At 31.1% G+C, this 17,300-nt stretch overlaps 1 protein-coding gene across 3 annotated transcripts in view; it reads left to right on the top strand.

Moving 5' to 3' along the window:
* SENP6 (SUMO specific peptidase 6) overlaps positions 1 to 17,300 on the top strand; it is a gene marked incomplete at both ends in the record, with an annotated part of 80,861 nt that overhangs the window by 18,777 nt on the left and 44,784 nt on the right. For 2 of the 3 annotated variants that reach the window (XM_084228326.1, XM_084228327.1), the window contains 3 exons: positions 305 to 365; positions 7,219 to 7,361; positions 8,342 to 8,440. In XM_084228326.1, coding sequence (XP_084084452.1) covers positions 305 to 365; positions 7,219 to 7,361; positions 8,342 to 8,440 — 303 coding nt within the window. Of the gene's footprint in view, positions 1 to 304; positions 366 to 7,218; positions 7,362 to 8,341; positions 8,441 to 12,833; positions 12,855 to 17,300 lie in introns of all 3 variants that reach the window. The other variant, XM_084228325.1, reaches the window with a different exon arrangement.

Raw genomic sequence — 17,300 nt, 5'->3', positions numbered from 1 at the left:
ATGGCAGGGATCAACAAACTATGACCCACAGGCTCAATCTGACTTACCACTTTATTTTATTAATGGTTTTATTAGAACATAGTCACATTTGTCATGGCTGATTACATACTACAGTGGCAAAGATTAGTAGTTGCAACAAAGGTTGTATGGCCTGCAAAGCTTAAATAAAGTATTTACTCTCTGGCCCTTTACAGAAAGAGTTTGCTGATCCCTGAATTGGGTGAACAAAGAAGATAAAACATGAATTTAATGTATGGGTTATAATTGTCACTTAAGGTTTTTTCCCCCCTTATTTTTCATATAGTGAGGCAAATCTACTCAGTGTAGATGAAGATGAGGATTCTGAAACCTCAAAAGGAAAAAAGGCAAGTGTTGCTTTACAATTATTTATTTTTAGGTTATAAAACTAAAAACTAATACCTCAGAAGAAGATTTTTGTATTTAATTGTTCAAGTCCTACTCCCTGTATTTCCCTACCCTAGAGGCAAAAGTATATTCCCATATCTTGTTTGTCTTTCCAGGGGTATTTTACATTTACTCTCAGTATTACTCACAGTGTTATCAACGTTTTGTGTATTACAAAGAAAATATTTTCACCTATTCTCACACTTATACAACATACTTCACACACCCTAAATTCTTTTTATCTTTATATATCTTAGAGACCATCCATAAGAGTTAACTAAAAGCACCCACATTTTTTTTCACCAGATGGACAGTGTTCCACTATATTTTATGTGCTATTATTAACCACTACCACTACATTGAAGGACATTTATGGTGTTACTAACCATTTTCAGCCTAACTTAAATACTGAATGTTAGCTGTATAGGTTATTTTGCACACTTACAAGCATATCTGTTGAACGAATTCCTAGAAGTAGAGCTGCTGTATCAGGACAGGTGCATTTCTAATTTTGTTATACCTGATTGCACTTTTACCAGTGATATCTGAGAATGCCCATTTACCCACACTTTTGTCACAGTGTTACCACCCATTTGACTTGCAAATAAAATCATAGTATCTTATTGTAGACTTAATTTGCATTGCATTTTTTTATGAGTGAGATTGAACACCTTTTCATGTATGCTCATTTATTTCCTTTTTTGATAATTGTAAGGTAATTTCTTTTGCCCATTTTTCTGTTTGGTCTTTGGAATAATTACCGATTTGTGGGAAATATTTTTATACTGAAATGAAAAACTTTTTTTTTTTTTTCATTTTCACATCTCTGAATTCTAGTTTTTAATCTATAATGATGGCATGATATGGCTTAATTAAAAGAGAAAAAAATTGCTCACTACTACATTTAATGAAGCTTCTTCTAGTGATTTCCTGAATTGGATAAAATTTGGTATTTGAAGAAACTGGCCTATTACTGTAATGTAGGTAGCCCCTACATTATACATTCCTATTTTATGTGAATTGGTAGGTTATTTGGGGAGGGAAAGGGAAAGCTGGCAATGTTGTTACTATTACTTTATATGAAAAAAAATTTGAGCATTTCCAGGTCCCAAAAATAACTCACTAAAATTAAACCAAATAGGTACTTCCTACTTCTAGAAAACCAGGGTAACTTGTACTAGTTGCTAATATTTGAAACCATTTCTTCACTAATCTTTTGTCTTTACCTTTGGTGTTTATTCCTGGTATTTTTTTTAGGTTCTCTTTTTTTTTTTTTCTTTTATGTCTTTTGGGTTCAGTGTCTTAGTTTTTAACTATGTTAACTTAATTGCTCTATACTGATAGATAAATTATTTCACAATAATATACAAAATAATTACGTGATAGCCTTTCATTGTTTGTCATAATACAAGGATATACTACCCTTCTTGGAGAAGTTAGCCACGCTAGTTTGTTACCTTGAATATTTTACTTAATAATACAATGTGTAGATAATACTACACAGCAGAGTATTTAAAGATCCTCATCTCTTTTACTGCCACATAATACCCCAATAAATGGATAAATTGTAGAAATTCATTTGGTCTCCTGTTGATGAACAGGCTTTTCCAGTCTTTTGTTATTATAAACAGTGCTTTAATAAAACCTTGTGCCTATGTCTTCCTGTATCTTTACAGTATATTTGTGGGCTAGATTCCTAGAGCTGTAGTTGCTGTTTCAGAAGGTAAATTCATATGTAATTTTGCTAGAAATTGACAAATGCCTCTTTCATAGGAGTTGGCATTTGCCATCCCTGGTAGTAATATATGAGAGTTCCTATTTTCCTGTAATCTCTGGGGAGTGTGTGGTCAGACTTCAATTTTTGCCAGTCTGTCATAGCACCCTTTTCACATATTTCCTATACTTTGAGTAGTTCTTTAGGGACTTTTAAATTTACTCCCCTACTGCCATCTTTGTGGGTTTCTTTCTATATCTCTATTTTTTCATAAAAAATTTATAGAATTTGAAGTTTTTCTTGCTATATGGTTTTTCACATTGCAGTTTTCTCTAGATTTTATTTTAACATCTTGATTCCGTGACGTGCTGCCATTCAGATGTATCTTTGGTGGACAGAAAAATAGTGAACTTAGTAGGGAAAAATAAATCTTTCATCATTAAATTATATGATAGTGGCCTTTTTGTTTGTTTGTTCTAGATGCCCTATATTTTTTTCAAACAGTATATGCCTAATTACACACTTTCAAGGATGTGAATGTTGATGTGTTAAAATAAAACTTATTCAGTGATCTCTAAAGATAATTCTGATTTGATACTTAGCAACATCTATTTTAAAAGTACATGTATCATCTTTTTTTTTAACAGTTCAAAATTTTATGTTGTGCCCTTGAGTCCTTAAATTCCTAAGTCTGAATTCCTGCAGAATTTTGACTTCATTTTTCCCCATATATGTAAGCATCATATTAATGTATTTTTATGCAAATGAACCTCCTAATTATCCTATCATACTTCAATAAAATGGTATGCAGTAGCTGAAATTTAACATTAAGTAACATTCTTACCCAAACATTCCAAGTACTCGTTTTCTTGTATAGTTCTTGTATATATATCTACAACTATATTGTATATATATCTACAACTATATATATCTACAATATATTGTAGATATTTATAGTTATTAAACTGGTTGTGTACAATTACATTGGAAATATATCTCCTAAGGTGGATGACACTGGTATTTTCCCTTTATATTTATTTAGTCTGTGTATCCATGAATAAATAGTATTTATTAGTAGAATGAAACTTTTATCAGCAAAGTTCTTTTCAAATATTCTGTGTTAACTTACATCTTCATGACAACCATTTTACAGAATTCTTAGAAGAACATGTATGGCCTTGTTTTAACCTGAGTTTGTTGAATGGTTATAATAAGACACAGCAGATTTCAGACTTCTTTCAAAATAAACTATGATTTCTTTGAGTTGTTCTTACTTGACTTTCTTCTTGGGGCAATGTTTTTCTTGATAATAATTGGAGTAGGAGCTGGAAAGTCAGTATATGCAAATTTTGATACTTTGCTTTTCCATTTTATCATGTTAAATTAAGAAGTGAATTAAGAAAATACTATTTTGGTCTAGAATACCCAACTTCTAACCCAACCCATGTTTCACATTTAACAAAAATATATATTAAAGCAGAGAAAGATATGAAGCCCTGCCATTCTTTTATGTGTCTGCAGAGATTCAGATTGTTCTTGGGGGAGAGGGGTTGATGTGAGGGGCTAGACTGTAATTCAGTAGATGAAAAATATGTCCTTTTTTTGGTAATGTAGAAAAAATTATATTGTGAAAGAGGAGACAGGAAATTTTGTATGATGCCTCTTCTAGGGATGGGTTTTTTAAGGAAGTAATCTTAATAAAATGGAAATCTAGGGTTTTGATTTTCCTTACAACTATCCGTGCCTGCGTGTTCTTTAGAAAGTCTTTATCCCAGGAGTTTACATATCCCTGCCTGGATTTTGAATGGCTAGTGGGTAATTTATCAATTCATATGGATCATTTATTTAAACTAATATAGCTGCTTTTTTTCACTTGAAAATGAGCATGAAATTAGAAGAAAGCTTGTGTTTGGTTCAGAGTATCATAGTATTTTTCAAAGACGCCTTTGGACTCCTGCAGTTTCCTTGTGACTTTTTAGGTAAGGGATGCATGTCTTTCAATAATTCTGGAAAATTTTAGCCACTATCTCTCACTGTGGATATTACATTCCTGTGTTGTTTTTTTCTGGAGTCTCCAATAGACATATGTGTTGAATACAGTGTTCTCCATGCTAGGGAATAAAACAGACACATATTTTTTTGTTCCTATGTAGTTTACATTCTAACAACCGACTGTGCTCAGTAGTTATTAAATGATTAATGTATAAGATAGGACTGGCAAACCAGGGCAGAACTCATGGATCAGATCAAGTCTCCAACCAAAGGTTCATGAACAATAATGGTTTTTTATATTTTTGAATGGGTGAGAAAAATCAGAAGAATACTAATTCATGATGTGAAAGTTACATGAGATTCAAATTTGTGGCCATAAATAAAATATAATTGGAAAACAGGCATGCTTATTTATGTTTTTTCTGTGGCTGTTTTTATGCTGCAGCACTGAACAGTTTCAACAGAGATTGTGACTCAAAAAACCTAAAATGTTTGCTATCTGGTTCTTTACAGACAGGCTTGCTGATTCCTATACCATTTGTTTATACTGTGTAAATGTGTTCTATAAAGACTGATAATACTGGGCCTCCCTGGAGGTGCAGGGGGTTAAGACACAACCTACGAAGCTATCCACAGCCACTGCAGCACGAGTTCAGTCCCTGGCCAGGGAGCTACCCACATGGCTCAGCAGACCTCTCCTGACTCGCTCACTGCTCCTCTCAGCAGTGTATTTCAGTCAGTCTGTCTGTTCTGTTCCCCGCTCTGTCTCTGGTGAATCCTCTCATCCCCCACACCTCTGGCCTGTATCCCAGTTCTTACATGCATAAATAATCTTTGGGAAAAAAAGATTGATAATACAGTTGAGAGAAACAGAGCTCTTTTGGATGGGTGGTATGGTATGGTAATCATTCAGACTCTCATACTCTATGCTAATAACTTTCCAATTTATGGAATGGTTGATAATTATGAGAGTATAATTCACATAGTGAATGATAAATATGAGTATAATTCACATAGTGCATGATACTAGCAAGCCATCCATTAAAAAAGCTACCATATCATTAAATGCAGTGTTAAATTTCATCTTTATGTAAACTGGTTTTCCCCTGTAAATAATGATGTATTTATAGTTCTTTATCTGACGTCAGTAAGACCATATTTGTACTTGGTTTTGTAGTCATGTGATTGTTTTGTGCTGATCCAATCTGTTGTTAGTAGTCCTCCTAATATGTTTGCATTACCAAGATAACTGTCTTGACTAGTTAAGAGTTGGACACTTGAAGGAGAATTAAAGGTTTTCAGGAACTTATATACTAAATATATCGTTTTAACATTGGTAATATAATCTTTGAGATGGTCAGCCATAAATGACTCAGTTTTTTCTTATACCTTAACATCCCTCAATAATTTTATGTAAGCTTATCATGTTAAGAACACAAATAAAATGATGGAGAAATAAAAATTATTAGGCAGAGAAAAGTAAATGTGTGCCAGCCATCTAAAATAATTTATATGTTGTATTTTAATTCAGCGTTTTTCTCTAAATTTTTTGGTAGTTGGAATGTGTCAGGATTTAATTGCATGAAAAGAGAATTTTTTTTTATAAATTTACATCCTGTGATTCTCCTGTGATTCCTCCCCTCCCCCAGTGTGTTACCTTCAAAATATAAGAATGGTAAGGAATCTGCTAAGGCAATTTGACTTGATGATATATCTATTTTAATTGATATATTTATTTTTCTTGATACGATTATGTATCAGTCACCTAGGACATTGACTTTCCAAGTTAGTATACATCATGATCAACTGGCACATTGGTCAGTTTGTGGAAGCTGAGATGATTGAAAGCTGGATTCAGTCTTTTTAGAGGGCTATTATAGTTTTGAGGTCTTTATGCGGTCCTATGTTCTTGGTAGATTGGATGCCACTTCTTGTCTCCCTTGTTCTCTGGTTCTTTTGGAAGTACAGCTTAGTTTCTCAACCTCTCAGCTACGTCTGGAATTAGTAGATGTCTGAGGGAAAAATAAGGGCTCAGATCTCTCTGCCTTTCTTGTCCAGGGAGATCTTAAACTTCCCTGCTTTGGTAATCCTCAAATGCCTCCAACAGATATTTTGTTTTTAATCTGCGCTTTGCTGTTCAGCTTTTCTAGTTGTTTTCAGAGAATAGAGGGAAGGAAAATTGATCTACCAGAAGCAGGGGAATCTAAATATGTGGCTGTAAAAGACTAAGAAGTAATGTCTTAAGGAGAAGGAAGCGATAAGCTGTGTGTCAAAATAAATCTTTTGGAGCTATGTAATGTAGATATGTATGCCTGAAAACAAGATTGGTGCTGGCAGAGTATAGTGAGAGAGATTTTTTTTAGGAAATAGGTAGGTTTTTATAAAGATAATTGGGGGAAAGCTAAATTGCTGTCTTCTTTTGACTGTATTTTATTGTAAAATAGGACAAAAGAAAATAAAATATTAGACTATTTCAGAAATAAAATTAAAATAGACAAGAATGATTTTAAATGTTCTGGGGAAATTTTCACTAAGAACTGAGGACATTTGTCTTAGTAAGTCTGAATGCAGTGTTTAAATGTCTTGTGCAGTGAATATAATAAAAGTAGGTTTCTTTGTTGAAAAGAAACAGGCCCATCCTGTTGTCCAGCTATGATTTCCCCAAAGTGATTAGTATTGATACAATTATATTATCATTTGCAACTATAAAGGTATGAAGGTTTGGTGTTTTCCCTTCTTTTAAAGGGACACTGATGCTAAGGCCAAAGACCTTGTACAAATTGAAATAACAACTGATAGCCACATTTGGATGTATTTGAAGTATAGGTATCAAGAAGCTGTTAAGGAGAGGAAATTGTTTTTAATTTTTTTCTTTTCAGATATTGCATGAAAAGAAAATAACAAATACCCATGTTCCTACATATTTGTGTTATCCTTAGAAAATACTAAATTATTTTTAGCTACATGTTACTGCCATCTCCTTTTCCCCTCCCTAAAATGGTACATTTTCACTACTGTTACTTATTAGGTAAATGATTTTTAAATAGTTGTTGATAAATTACCACATTGGTGCTTATTGACGCTAATATATATGGATTTTTTTACAGTTAAATCGTCAATCTGAAACTGTTGCTACTAGTTCTGGTGATCCCTGGAAAACATGCACAAGACGAAACAAAGCCGACAGTTCAAAATCTTTGAAAGGCAACTCAATTGGACTTAACATGTTGAGCAACAATAAGAAATTGAGGTATAGGTGTTTTACCATACATTTCTGCAAAAATAAATAAATAAATAAATAAAGGGTTTGACATCAAAAGCTAATGACCTTTAGGGCCAGTAGCTCAAACCTGTCTTTTCAATGTGTCAATAGGGTCAAGAGGTAGGATGGTCCTATAGTGTGCATATGGATTCTTTGCTTTGACTCTTGCATAGATTTGATTGTAGTAATATCTTGGTTTTGAATGAAAATGTTTTAAGAAAAATCTAAGTAGACCGGAATTTCTTAAGACAAACTTATACAGTCAGTAAAATCTCAGGGACAAGTCTAAAAGTAGAAGGCACCATAAAGTGGAGTGGTCATGTCTTCTTTAGGAATTTTATCAGGGACGTTCAAGGAACTTCTTATTCCTGATCTTTCTATATATAATCACTGTTCATAGAAGCTGGTTAGCCATTGTTAAGATTGGGCTGTATCTCCCTGAAATAAGGTTGAAAATCACTATTCAGTTTCTATTTTGCCAATTTGTAGATAGCTGAGGTACATAAAAACTAAGTAACTGTCTAGTCAGTAACAGAATTACAAGTAGAATTTAGGACTCATGGTAGTTTTTTTTAAATACTGTTTTACCTTTATTTTGGCATATAAGAAAACATTGTAACATTCAAGGTTTAAAAGCCTTTTTTTTGTGTGGCTAATCCCTATGAGGAAAGAAAGTATATTTGAGTTAATTTATAGGAAATCTTACATAGTACAGTACATTCATTTAGGATTCCTGGCTTCTGTTCTACTTTTATCTTCTTTCATGAACTGGTTTAGAAACATTTCAGAAACAAGTTCAGGAAGTGGGAAGTCATAATAGAGAATTTAACATGGGCAGTTGGATTTTTTCATAAGTAAATACATATTTTCCTAATGGAAAAGGTTTTGTGTGTTTCTGCTCAGATTTTATGTACATGCATGTGTAATTTTCGCATGTTCACATTGATCTTTGTGTCTTAAATCTGCAGTGAAAATACACAAACTGTATCATTATGTTCTGGAGCTGTGGTTCTTGGTAGACGTTTCCAGCATGCTCTTCTACCAACAATAAAAACAGCAGCCCAAAGGTAAGGAAAGATTCTACTTGCCTTTGTTTAATATCTAAATACTACATATTTAATATATACATTTTCCTCTTTAATAGGTTTTTTTTTTTTCCACTTTAACCAGTTTTTTTCTTTTGTGGTTCTTTGCTGTGTTTCCATTATATAGAGATTATCACATGTCTCCAAAATAATTCATGTCCTAAAATTTTATTATTTTATATCTGCTTTTGAATAAATGACATTGTGTAAATAGACTTTTAAAAATAAAGTCTTCCTGTTGTATTTTATTTTAGTTAAACTGATTGTACAACACTGATCTTAAAGCAATATTTGACAAGAAATCTTCACCTGATAATTTAGTTCTGATGAATAAAACTAGTTACTACATATTTTTTAATAAGCATATAGGAATTCATAGTATCAAAATAAACTACATGACTAGTTTTAAATGTTTGAGATAATTTTATGTTTGAGATTTGGATATTTTCATTGATTGTGAAGGTACTGTATGAACTTTGAAGTAAGGGAAATAATAGTTGGGGAAAACTTGATCTTTTAAATGCTTTTGAGGTTTTCCATAATTGGTTTGGGGTAGTTATGCAGTTTTAGTTGAATTTTTACATCTAAGTCAATTTCAGTTAAATCAGAAATTCTCAGGCTCCAATAACAGTTATCTTTTTATTTCTTACATTATGAATAGCATAAAATTTTTTATAACATTTAAAAATTTGGCTTATGTGTTAAGATGTAGTTCTTCAGTTTTAAAACATGGCAATCTAGACTGCTCCTTATTCAGAAAATGTGTCCTGACTTCTTGCTAAATTTGATATTTAGGTAGATCTGCTGTTACATAGATTTTCTACTCAAAAACCCTTAATCTGTCTCATAATTTAGGATAAGAAAACCTTTCTTTTGCTTAAGTATATTATCATAGTTACCCAAGATATTTATACAAAAATTGACTTATCCTACTGTAAAGTACACAAATCATGTGCTCTGGTATATTTGAGGCACAAACATGAAGCATAAATAATAAAAATAAGAGTAATTGGGGGAGGAAAGAAGAAGAAACAACTCACACATTGTTTCTCACACAGACTGCATTGACAGATCAATTGCTGATAAAGATCTGTCTTATATTTTCTGAAAATATGGTCTAAGTCGAAATGCTAACTTATAATTTACAATGAAGTTAAGGGATATATTCTACACTTAAAATTATTAATTACTTTGGAAATTTCCTATTAATTTGGAAATATTTGCACTGTGACCTATTCACCCATCCTTTCCTCATTGGTAAGCCAGTTCCAGTCTAGAAACTGGTTTGTGTTTTACTTTATTTTAGATTTTGACACTTACTGTACTTTGCTTCTGTATCATTGCTCATTTGCATACAAAATTATATTCTGTTAGTAGGAAGTGGTATTTACTAGTAAAATATTGTTGTTGGTTTTATTTTCTAAAAAAATACCCTGAATTGTACTTAAAAAAAACAATCCTGAGTGAAAAATACTTGACAAGGTTAGCAAGGAAAATGGTGATGTCAAGTCACCAGGGTAGATAATTTAATGCTTGTTTCTTAATTAGAATAAACTTTCTTATTCCTAGAGCAATATGATTTTCGTTTAAAAATTTTGAAGTTTAAAGACAAGAAATTGAGTTTTTCTACTTTTCTTTCTTTAAAAATACTGAGTGATTTTGTGCTATGTATGGGTGAGATACAAAGTAGTCAAAGATGAATATGACAAAATCCTGCTTTGAAGCTCTGGTTTGGTTAAGGTAGATATTAAAGATAATTAAGAAGGGTAGTAAACAATTGATTACATGGTAAGTATTGTAGTAGAGATGTACAAAGTATGTGTAGTACTGTTTATAGAATAGGGAGTAAGGGAAGAATTCACAGAGAAAGTATTAACAGAAATTTTGAGTATACTATCTGGAAGAGGGTACTCCATGCAGTAGGAACTACATCTTTAAAGATTTAAAAAAAAAAAAACTTAAGGTGATTGCTAACCAAACCTTTGGTTTTAATTAGTGTAGTTTTGGCACAATTTCAAACCTCTAAGTTTTCTTATTTTCTGAATTCTTAATTTGAACTTAAAGGAAACATCCTCAGCTGGTAATTCACAAAACGTGGTTTGTCATTTTTGGGAGTATGTGAAATAAACTGTGTTTTAAATAAATCAGACCCGAATTTTGAATAACTTGTATTTCTTCTAGAAGCTGTAGAAACAAGTACTTCATACCTTTTTAATCTAAAAGGAATGAATGAACATTATTAAAGAATCTTACCTGATTAGCCACTGTTTGGGAGCTAATTAAGATTCCAGGGTTTCTGTTTTTGTTTTTTCACTGCTATTCCCTATGATCATTCATTTTAAAAGAAAGATTGTTTATATCCCATTAGTGATGGAGGAGGATAGTATTAGTATGGGAAAAATAAAATGCAGAAATTTAACAATCTATGTAAAACTATACCATGTCCATCCCTAACTTTAACCAGACTTTTGCAAAAAGTGTGCATTTTAGTGGTTTATGGTTTATTTACATTTTCATTTTTTGTTTTTGTTTTTTTCTATTAAGGATAAGTGAAAAGACTTGTAAGGACCATAGGGGAATTGAATACCAGCAAAAGCACATATAATCCATAAGTGGGAAAATGGGCTCCTGGAATAATAAGCAAGACTTAATTATTAATGAAAAGCACCACTTTGAAATAGTTTTTGAAGTCATAAATCAGGTTATGGACACCAGAATCAGTCTATCTTTTTTTCTTATTAAAAAATTTTAAGAGTACTAGTACAGCACTAGTTCAAGAATGAAATAGTCCAACAAGAATGTAAGCTGACAATTTTACAAAGTCCTACATTACTAATATGGCTTTTCTTCCCATCTTTAAAAAACTTACTTTAAAAAAATATATAAATCCTTTAGGGCAGGACTTGTTAATAAGCACATACTGAAAAATCTAGTAAAGGTGCAATGACTTTTATAAATTAGGTAACATAATTACATTTTTCTCAAGGATAAGAAAAATAAGCATGGGTATGTGTATATGTATGAACACATACATACATACATACGTATATTTGTCTTTTGTTTTTCTCCTAACTCCCTTGGTTTGTCGGAGAGAACCAAACCTGTTTCTTCTACTGTTACTCTCTCTCTCTTCCTCTTTCCTTTACCCTATACAGGTGAGTTTATAAAACAAGAGAATCCTAAAGTTTCTTCACTTTTTAGGCACAACATGTGGATCAAGTTAGAAATAGCTATTTTAGTTAATAGTCTTTTAGTTTTCATTTTACTTTTCCTAAAGATGTTAACTCCATAAGAAATTAATAAAAGACAACCTATATTTAAAGTTTTATGTTTATATATTTTTTCACTTTAAAAAATGGAGTGTGATGATCCCTCATTTTCCTGTCATTTATCCAATATAAATTTATTTTATAGACTATTCCTTTTTTTATAGTAGGTATAATTTCAAATACAGTATTTATGTAAATTTATATTTTGAGATGTTTTAAATAATAAGTAGTTTTGAGATGTTTTAAATAATAAGTAGTTTTGAGATGTTTTAAATAATAAGTAGTTCTTTTCAGAATTGTTTATATAAAACCAAGTTGCTATATTTCTTTTTTCTTTTTGTGATTTAAAAAACTGTTCAGCTTTTTGCTTGGTACCTCTGTTTTCTTAATTTGCTAGGATTAAATTGATAATTTTACATAAATAGTCTACACAATAGGAATGCAAGCATTAATATGGAGACTTGGGGATTTTGTAAGCTATGTTTTGTTTACAGTTCTGAATATTTAATTTCTACTAAAGAGGAATAATTCTGGAATTTGTTCTAAGTTGAGGCTTTTTGTAATTTTACTCTTTAGTAATTTATGTTGCTAGCTTTTTAGATTTTCCATGGTCACTGGAGAAGGGTGATCTTTTATATATTGAACTTTTAGTTAGAGACCACGGTTTTAAGTCACAGACCTTTCCTTATTTCACAGTCCAGTATAATGCATTTAATCAAAAACTTATACAACAGTTTCCACTAAAAAAAAAAGAATTTTTTTCTTACTAATAAGTAATCACTCAGTGACAGGATTGGGACTACTAAGAAATGCTATAATTTCTGGAAATTGTATTACTGTTTAAAGACTATATTCTAAAGTAACATAAATCCTTGAATTTTGATGGTTAAGTAAAGCTTTCAAGAATTATTTAATCTATGTGTTGACAAAAATTGAAAAGCAATTTTATATATATCTGACAAGAGTAAAAGCATAGTATATAGCATATAATGTGTGTAAAAAAATTAATCACAGTTTTGCCTTATTACCTACAGTTACTAAAGCTACAATGATTATCAAAAATGGGGTCTTGCCTCTTACATTTTTTTTCTTTTTCATGTTTTAAGCAGTGTGGACCAAAAGGAAAGGTAAGCTTAATATGATATAGCAGTAAAATAACAGATTATATGCTTGGAAAAATAGCCATGGAATTTAGAGTTCATCATTAATACTTACTATTTTAATAAAAACAAACTTACTAGTAGCATTACATGGTATTTGATTTATGTGGGTGGTGTTTCAGTATAATTTTTAATACAAATGTTTCCATTAGTGGTTACATTAAATGTAACATGAATTATATATAAGTATAAAATGGCTATTATATATTTATACTGATATGTACGTATTTTCCTTTTAAAGATAAAAATATTTCATTGCCTTTCTAGTGAAATTGCTCTCAATCACATCAAAATCTTGTTATTTTTTAGTGATAATACTTTTGTTTTCAAACTTCAGTAGAGTGAGGAGAAAAATGGAATTTCTAAAAATTAGAATACTTTAAAGTTGGAGTTAAAACCGTAAATATCCAATGTATTTCTATTCTGACCAAAAAATGTCCCAGAATTTTATGATCACCCTTTGTTCCCTTTATATAACACTGACAGACACATAGTCCTTTAAAGGAAATGTTGAATAATGTAAATATAGAACCAGGTTTTAAGATTACACACTTCTTTGAGTAGTGAAATGGTTGTAATTGTTCTGTAGCAAATGTCCACAAGAAAACCTTTCTTGTCATTATATGTGTATAGAATTGTTTATGCTTGAGCTTATCTTTTTTGTTGTTTTTGTGAGATTCTCAAAAGCCTTTTATGAAACATTTCCTGTCCCACCCCTCCAATAGGTTAGCAGTGCTTGGCATCAACTCTGTAATTTTCTTCAAAGGTATAGAGGAGGGCAAAGAAGACAACTTGCAATGTTTTTTTGAATGCATATATATAGATATATTCCATCTTCATGAACACCAACTTTCTGAAATACAAAGATGATTCTGTTAGCAAAGATTTTCATATTTTGTAATTCTTTTATACTTCACAGATCTACATGTTTTAAATGAACGGGTTGTACAGATATTTGACTACCTATCTCCTGGGAAAAAGGAAGTATTTTCCCATTGTGTCAGTTTTTTCTTGAAGTAAATCTTTAATTCTTTTTAGATATAGAACAATCATATCATTAAAATTTTTAACTTGTAAGTGACCTGTTTTTTTGAAAGCCCATTGGATAAGATGTTTTAAGTAAAATTGGTATATGTAAAATTACTTTTAATACAGTCACATTTGAAACTCTTTTGTCCAAATCAGTCATAGGCTATGGAAGATAAAATGTAAGCAAGTTGTATTGCCAGATTTATATAAAGATGATTCTTTTATTCTCTTTCAAAGGTTTATGACACTACTTTGGCTTCTTCTACATGTTTCTTGAGTGGAAATTTATTCACTGATAAATTTAGCTAAAACTTCAACAACTCTGTGCCAGGCACTCTTCTAGGAGCAGACAGAAATCCCTGTCCTCTTAGACTTTACATTCTTGTTGGATAATACTGGAATAGGAACCAGAAGATTTAGACTTATGTAACCAACATTTCCAGTAGGCACATAATGTACTCTAAAATGGGAATGTATTAATTTGCCCAGTTTTAAAGGTTTGAGAAGAACAGTTGCAATTAATTATTTAAAACTAATTTATACAGTGTAAAAACTGAACTTTACATAATAGTGATAATGAAACTCTGTCTTTTTAGTAAGAGTATCACCAGGGACTGGATAATTAAGCAGCAGCTATTTATGAAAGACCTTGTAATAAATATATCTGAGTGCTTTATTCAGCACCTGTGTCACTATTAGTTTGAATTTAATCCATTAATCCTTTAGATTCTTACCTAAATTTAGTTTATGTTTATCTGAGATAAACTGGGAAGAACCTTACATCAATAAATTTAGCTTTGTAAATTTTTTCCATATAAGGCGCTTCCTCCCTCTAGAGAGCATTTAGACACATTTTTTTTTTTTCTTTTAAGGAGTGATAAGAGAGCCTCCATATTTATCCTTTCATACATGAGGGACTGTAATTCTCTGGACTAAAACACTTAAAAGAGAATGTTTTATTTAATAAACAAAATTTAGGTAGTTGTGAAAAGTTAATCTTTTCTAGGGTTTTTTCTATTTATACTATATATACTGGGCACAATGAGGTATATTTTAAGTTTAAAACCACACTGGAATAAATAAATAACAGTATTAAGATCCAGAGCCTGCAAACTTAAAATGTTTGCCACCATTTCTCTGTGTTGTAAGTGACTTTGACAACTTGAATGAATGTTTCTTGATTCCTTTCTGACTCATGAACAGAGGTTGTGAATGAAGTGTACATAGGTGGTAGTACTAGCAACATAGAGTATTTAAGCTGGTATTAGAACTGTATGTATTTTTTCTTCCTAAGTAAGAATTGGTTAACTAATTATGAATCTGAAAGGCAAAAATTATTTTCAAATGAAATTTTTAGTATTTTTTGTGTAAAAATTAAGTGCACATTATAGTGACTTGAAACAATAAAAGGTACAAAGGTAAAAAAAGGTAAAAAGAGTATTTAGAACAACATATATGAAATACTAAAACTTTACTTAATGGGTGTGTTTGAAAGGGCAAATATTATAATTGAAGATTTTTTAAATTTTTTAAGAGTTCAAAATAAAACATTACATTATTAGGTTCATGGTGATTTCTTATCAATCTCCCCCCCCCCACCAATGTACTTTTTTAATATATCTAATGACATGTGTTATCATAATATACACAGCTGCATATTTTGAATTTTTGTCTAACAGTATGGTATGAGCATTTTTCCAAATTGACTTTTAAAACTTATTTTTAGTGATTGCATAATAATTTGTCCTGCAGATATACATAATTATTTACCTTTCATTATCCCATTTCTGGTTGTTATTCACTATTGTACTTAGGTATAACACTAGTGAACAACTTGGTACATAGATCTCTAAATTCATCTCAAGATAAATCTCTGGGAAAGGATTCTTTGGGCTTGATTACAAATGCTGTTAATGCTCTTGATAAGTACTGCAAAATTGTTTTACAGAGAGATAATACTATTTTATAATAGTATCATAAGGTATCTGAAAATAAAATTATATTCAGATGATACTATCTTCTTTGGAATTATGAGTTATCTGAAACCTTAGAATAAGACTTGAGCAAGAGGATAAGCTACCAAACTAGTTAAGTATTATAAATGAAGTTTCCATCATTCATCTGTAATCAGGTGAGTAGAAGATCAAAATTTCACAGTACAAACTAAAATTAAATACCAAGTAATAAAGTTAGTAATGTAGAAATCCTTTGTAAATATATCACAAAAACCTAATCTGAAGTTTATTGTGAGATTATGATACTATTTGGTTGTTCGATCCCATTGTTCCTTAATGTAAGTTTATGCAATTCTACTCCAAATCTCAGTGACGTCATTGTTATTTTAAGAAATTTGACAAATTGATTCTAAGTTCATTTAGAATAGTAAATTTTGAGAAGAGCAAGATACTTTTGCTCTTAAAGAAGGATAAGCTTAGAAGAGAGTAATGACTTGTGTTGCCACCAAAAAAGAACACATTATGAAGAAAAAGTTAGATATGGAAATACTATTAAAAGACTAGGAGAATGGCTAACAGACTGAAGTGTCCAAGTATATTTAATTTCCAACCAGCCTGTGCAGTCGGTAAATATAAACAAGCTTACAGTGACTTTCAAATGCCCAAATTATGTTTGTACGTAGGCCGACAAATTAATATTTTGGATTACTGTGTAATGGCTTTGCATGTGATCAGTAGTTCAGTTTTGACATCTTTCTTGTGTATGAATATTTATAATTAATTTGACCTGATACATATATATCAATCTACATTTACATACTGCCTTTTAGATACATGTCTATTCATTCCAAGTATTTTTCAAGTGCCTGCTATGTTCTAGACATAAGGATACAATAATAAAATAGACAAGATTCCACTATTCCTTTAGTATACATTTTGTTGGGCATGCTGATAATAACACGTGAAATAATAAACTATGAATAATTGGATGATGTGATAGACAATATGGTTTCTTTAGATTGCATATTCAGAGAAACTCTTTACTATGAAGCTAACATTTAATCAAAGATTAAATGAAGTATCAGCCATGCTATGGTCCTAATAGAGAGGGCTTTTCCAGATAAGGAAGAGGTGGTTCTGAGATTTAATGCAGAACTGAGTTTGGCAAGTTCAAAGAATGGAAAAATTCAAGCCATGACCTACAGTGAGCTTGACTGAGGAGCAAAAGGGAAAATGTTACCAGGTTACCAGGTGGGTTTGCTGAAGTCAGCTAGGACCTTAGTTTATTAGGTAGGGAAGTATTATTAACTGGTAAATCTTTGAGATTTGTAAAAATAGTAATCTTTTGCATGTGATTTATAATTTGGCATAATTAAAAATTTAATTGAGTGACAATCAATTAAGGCTAATAAGCATGCTCCACTTTCCA

This window comes from Talpa europaea (genome assembly GCF_964194135.1).
Source record: "Talpa europaea genome assembly, chromosome: 2".
NCBI classification, from domain to species: Eukaryota; Metazoa; Chordata; class Mammalia; order Eulipotyphla; family Talpidae; genus Talpa; species Talpa europaea.
Note: the sequence above shows the minus strand (reverse complement) of the source record. Positions and strands in the feature narration are given on the sequence as shown.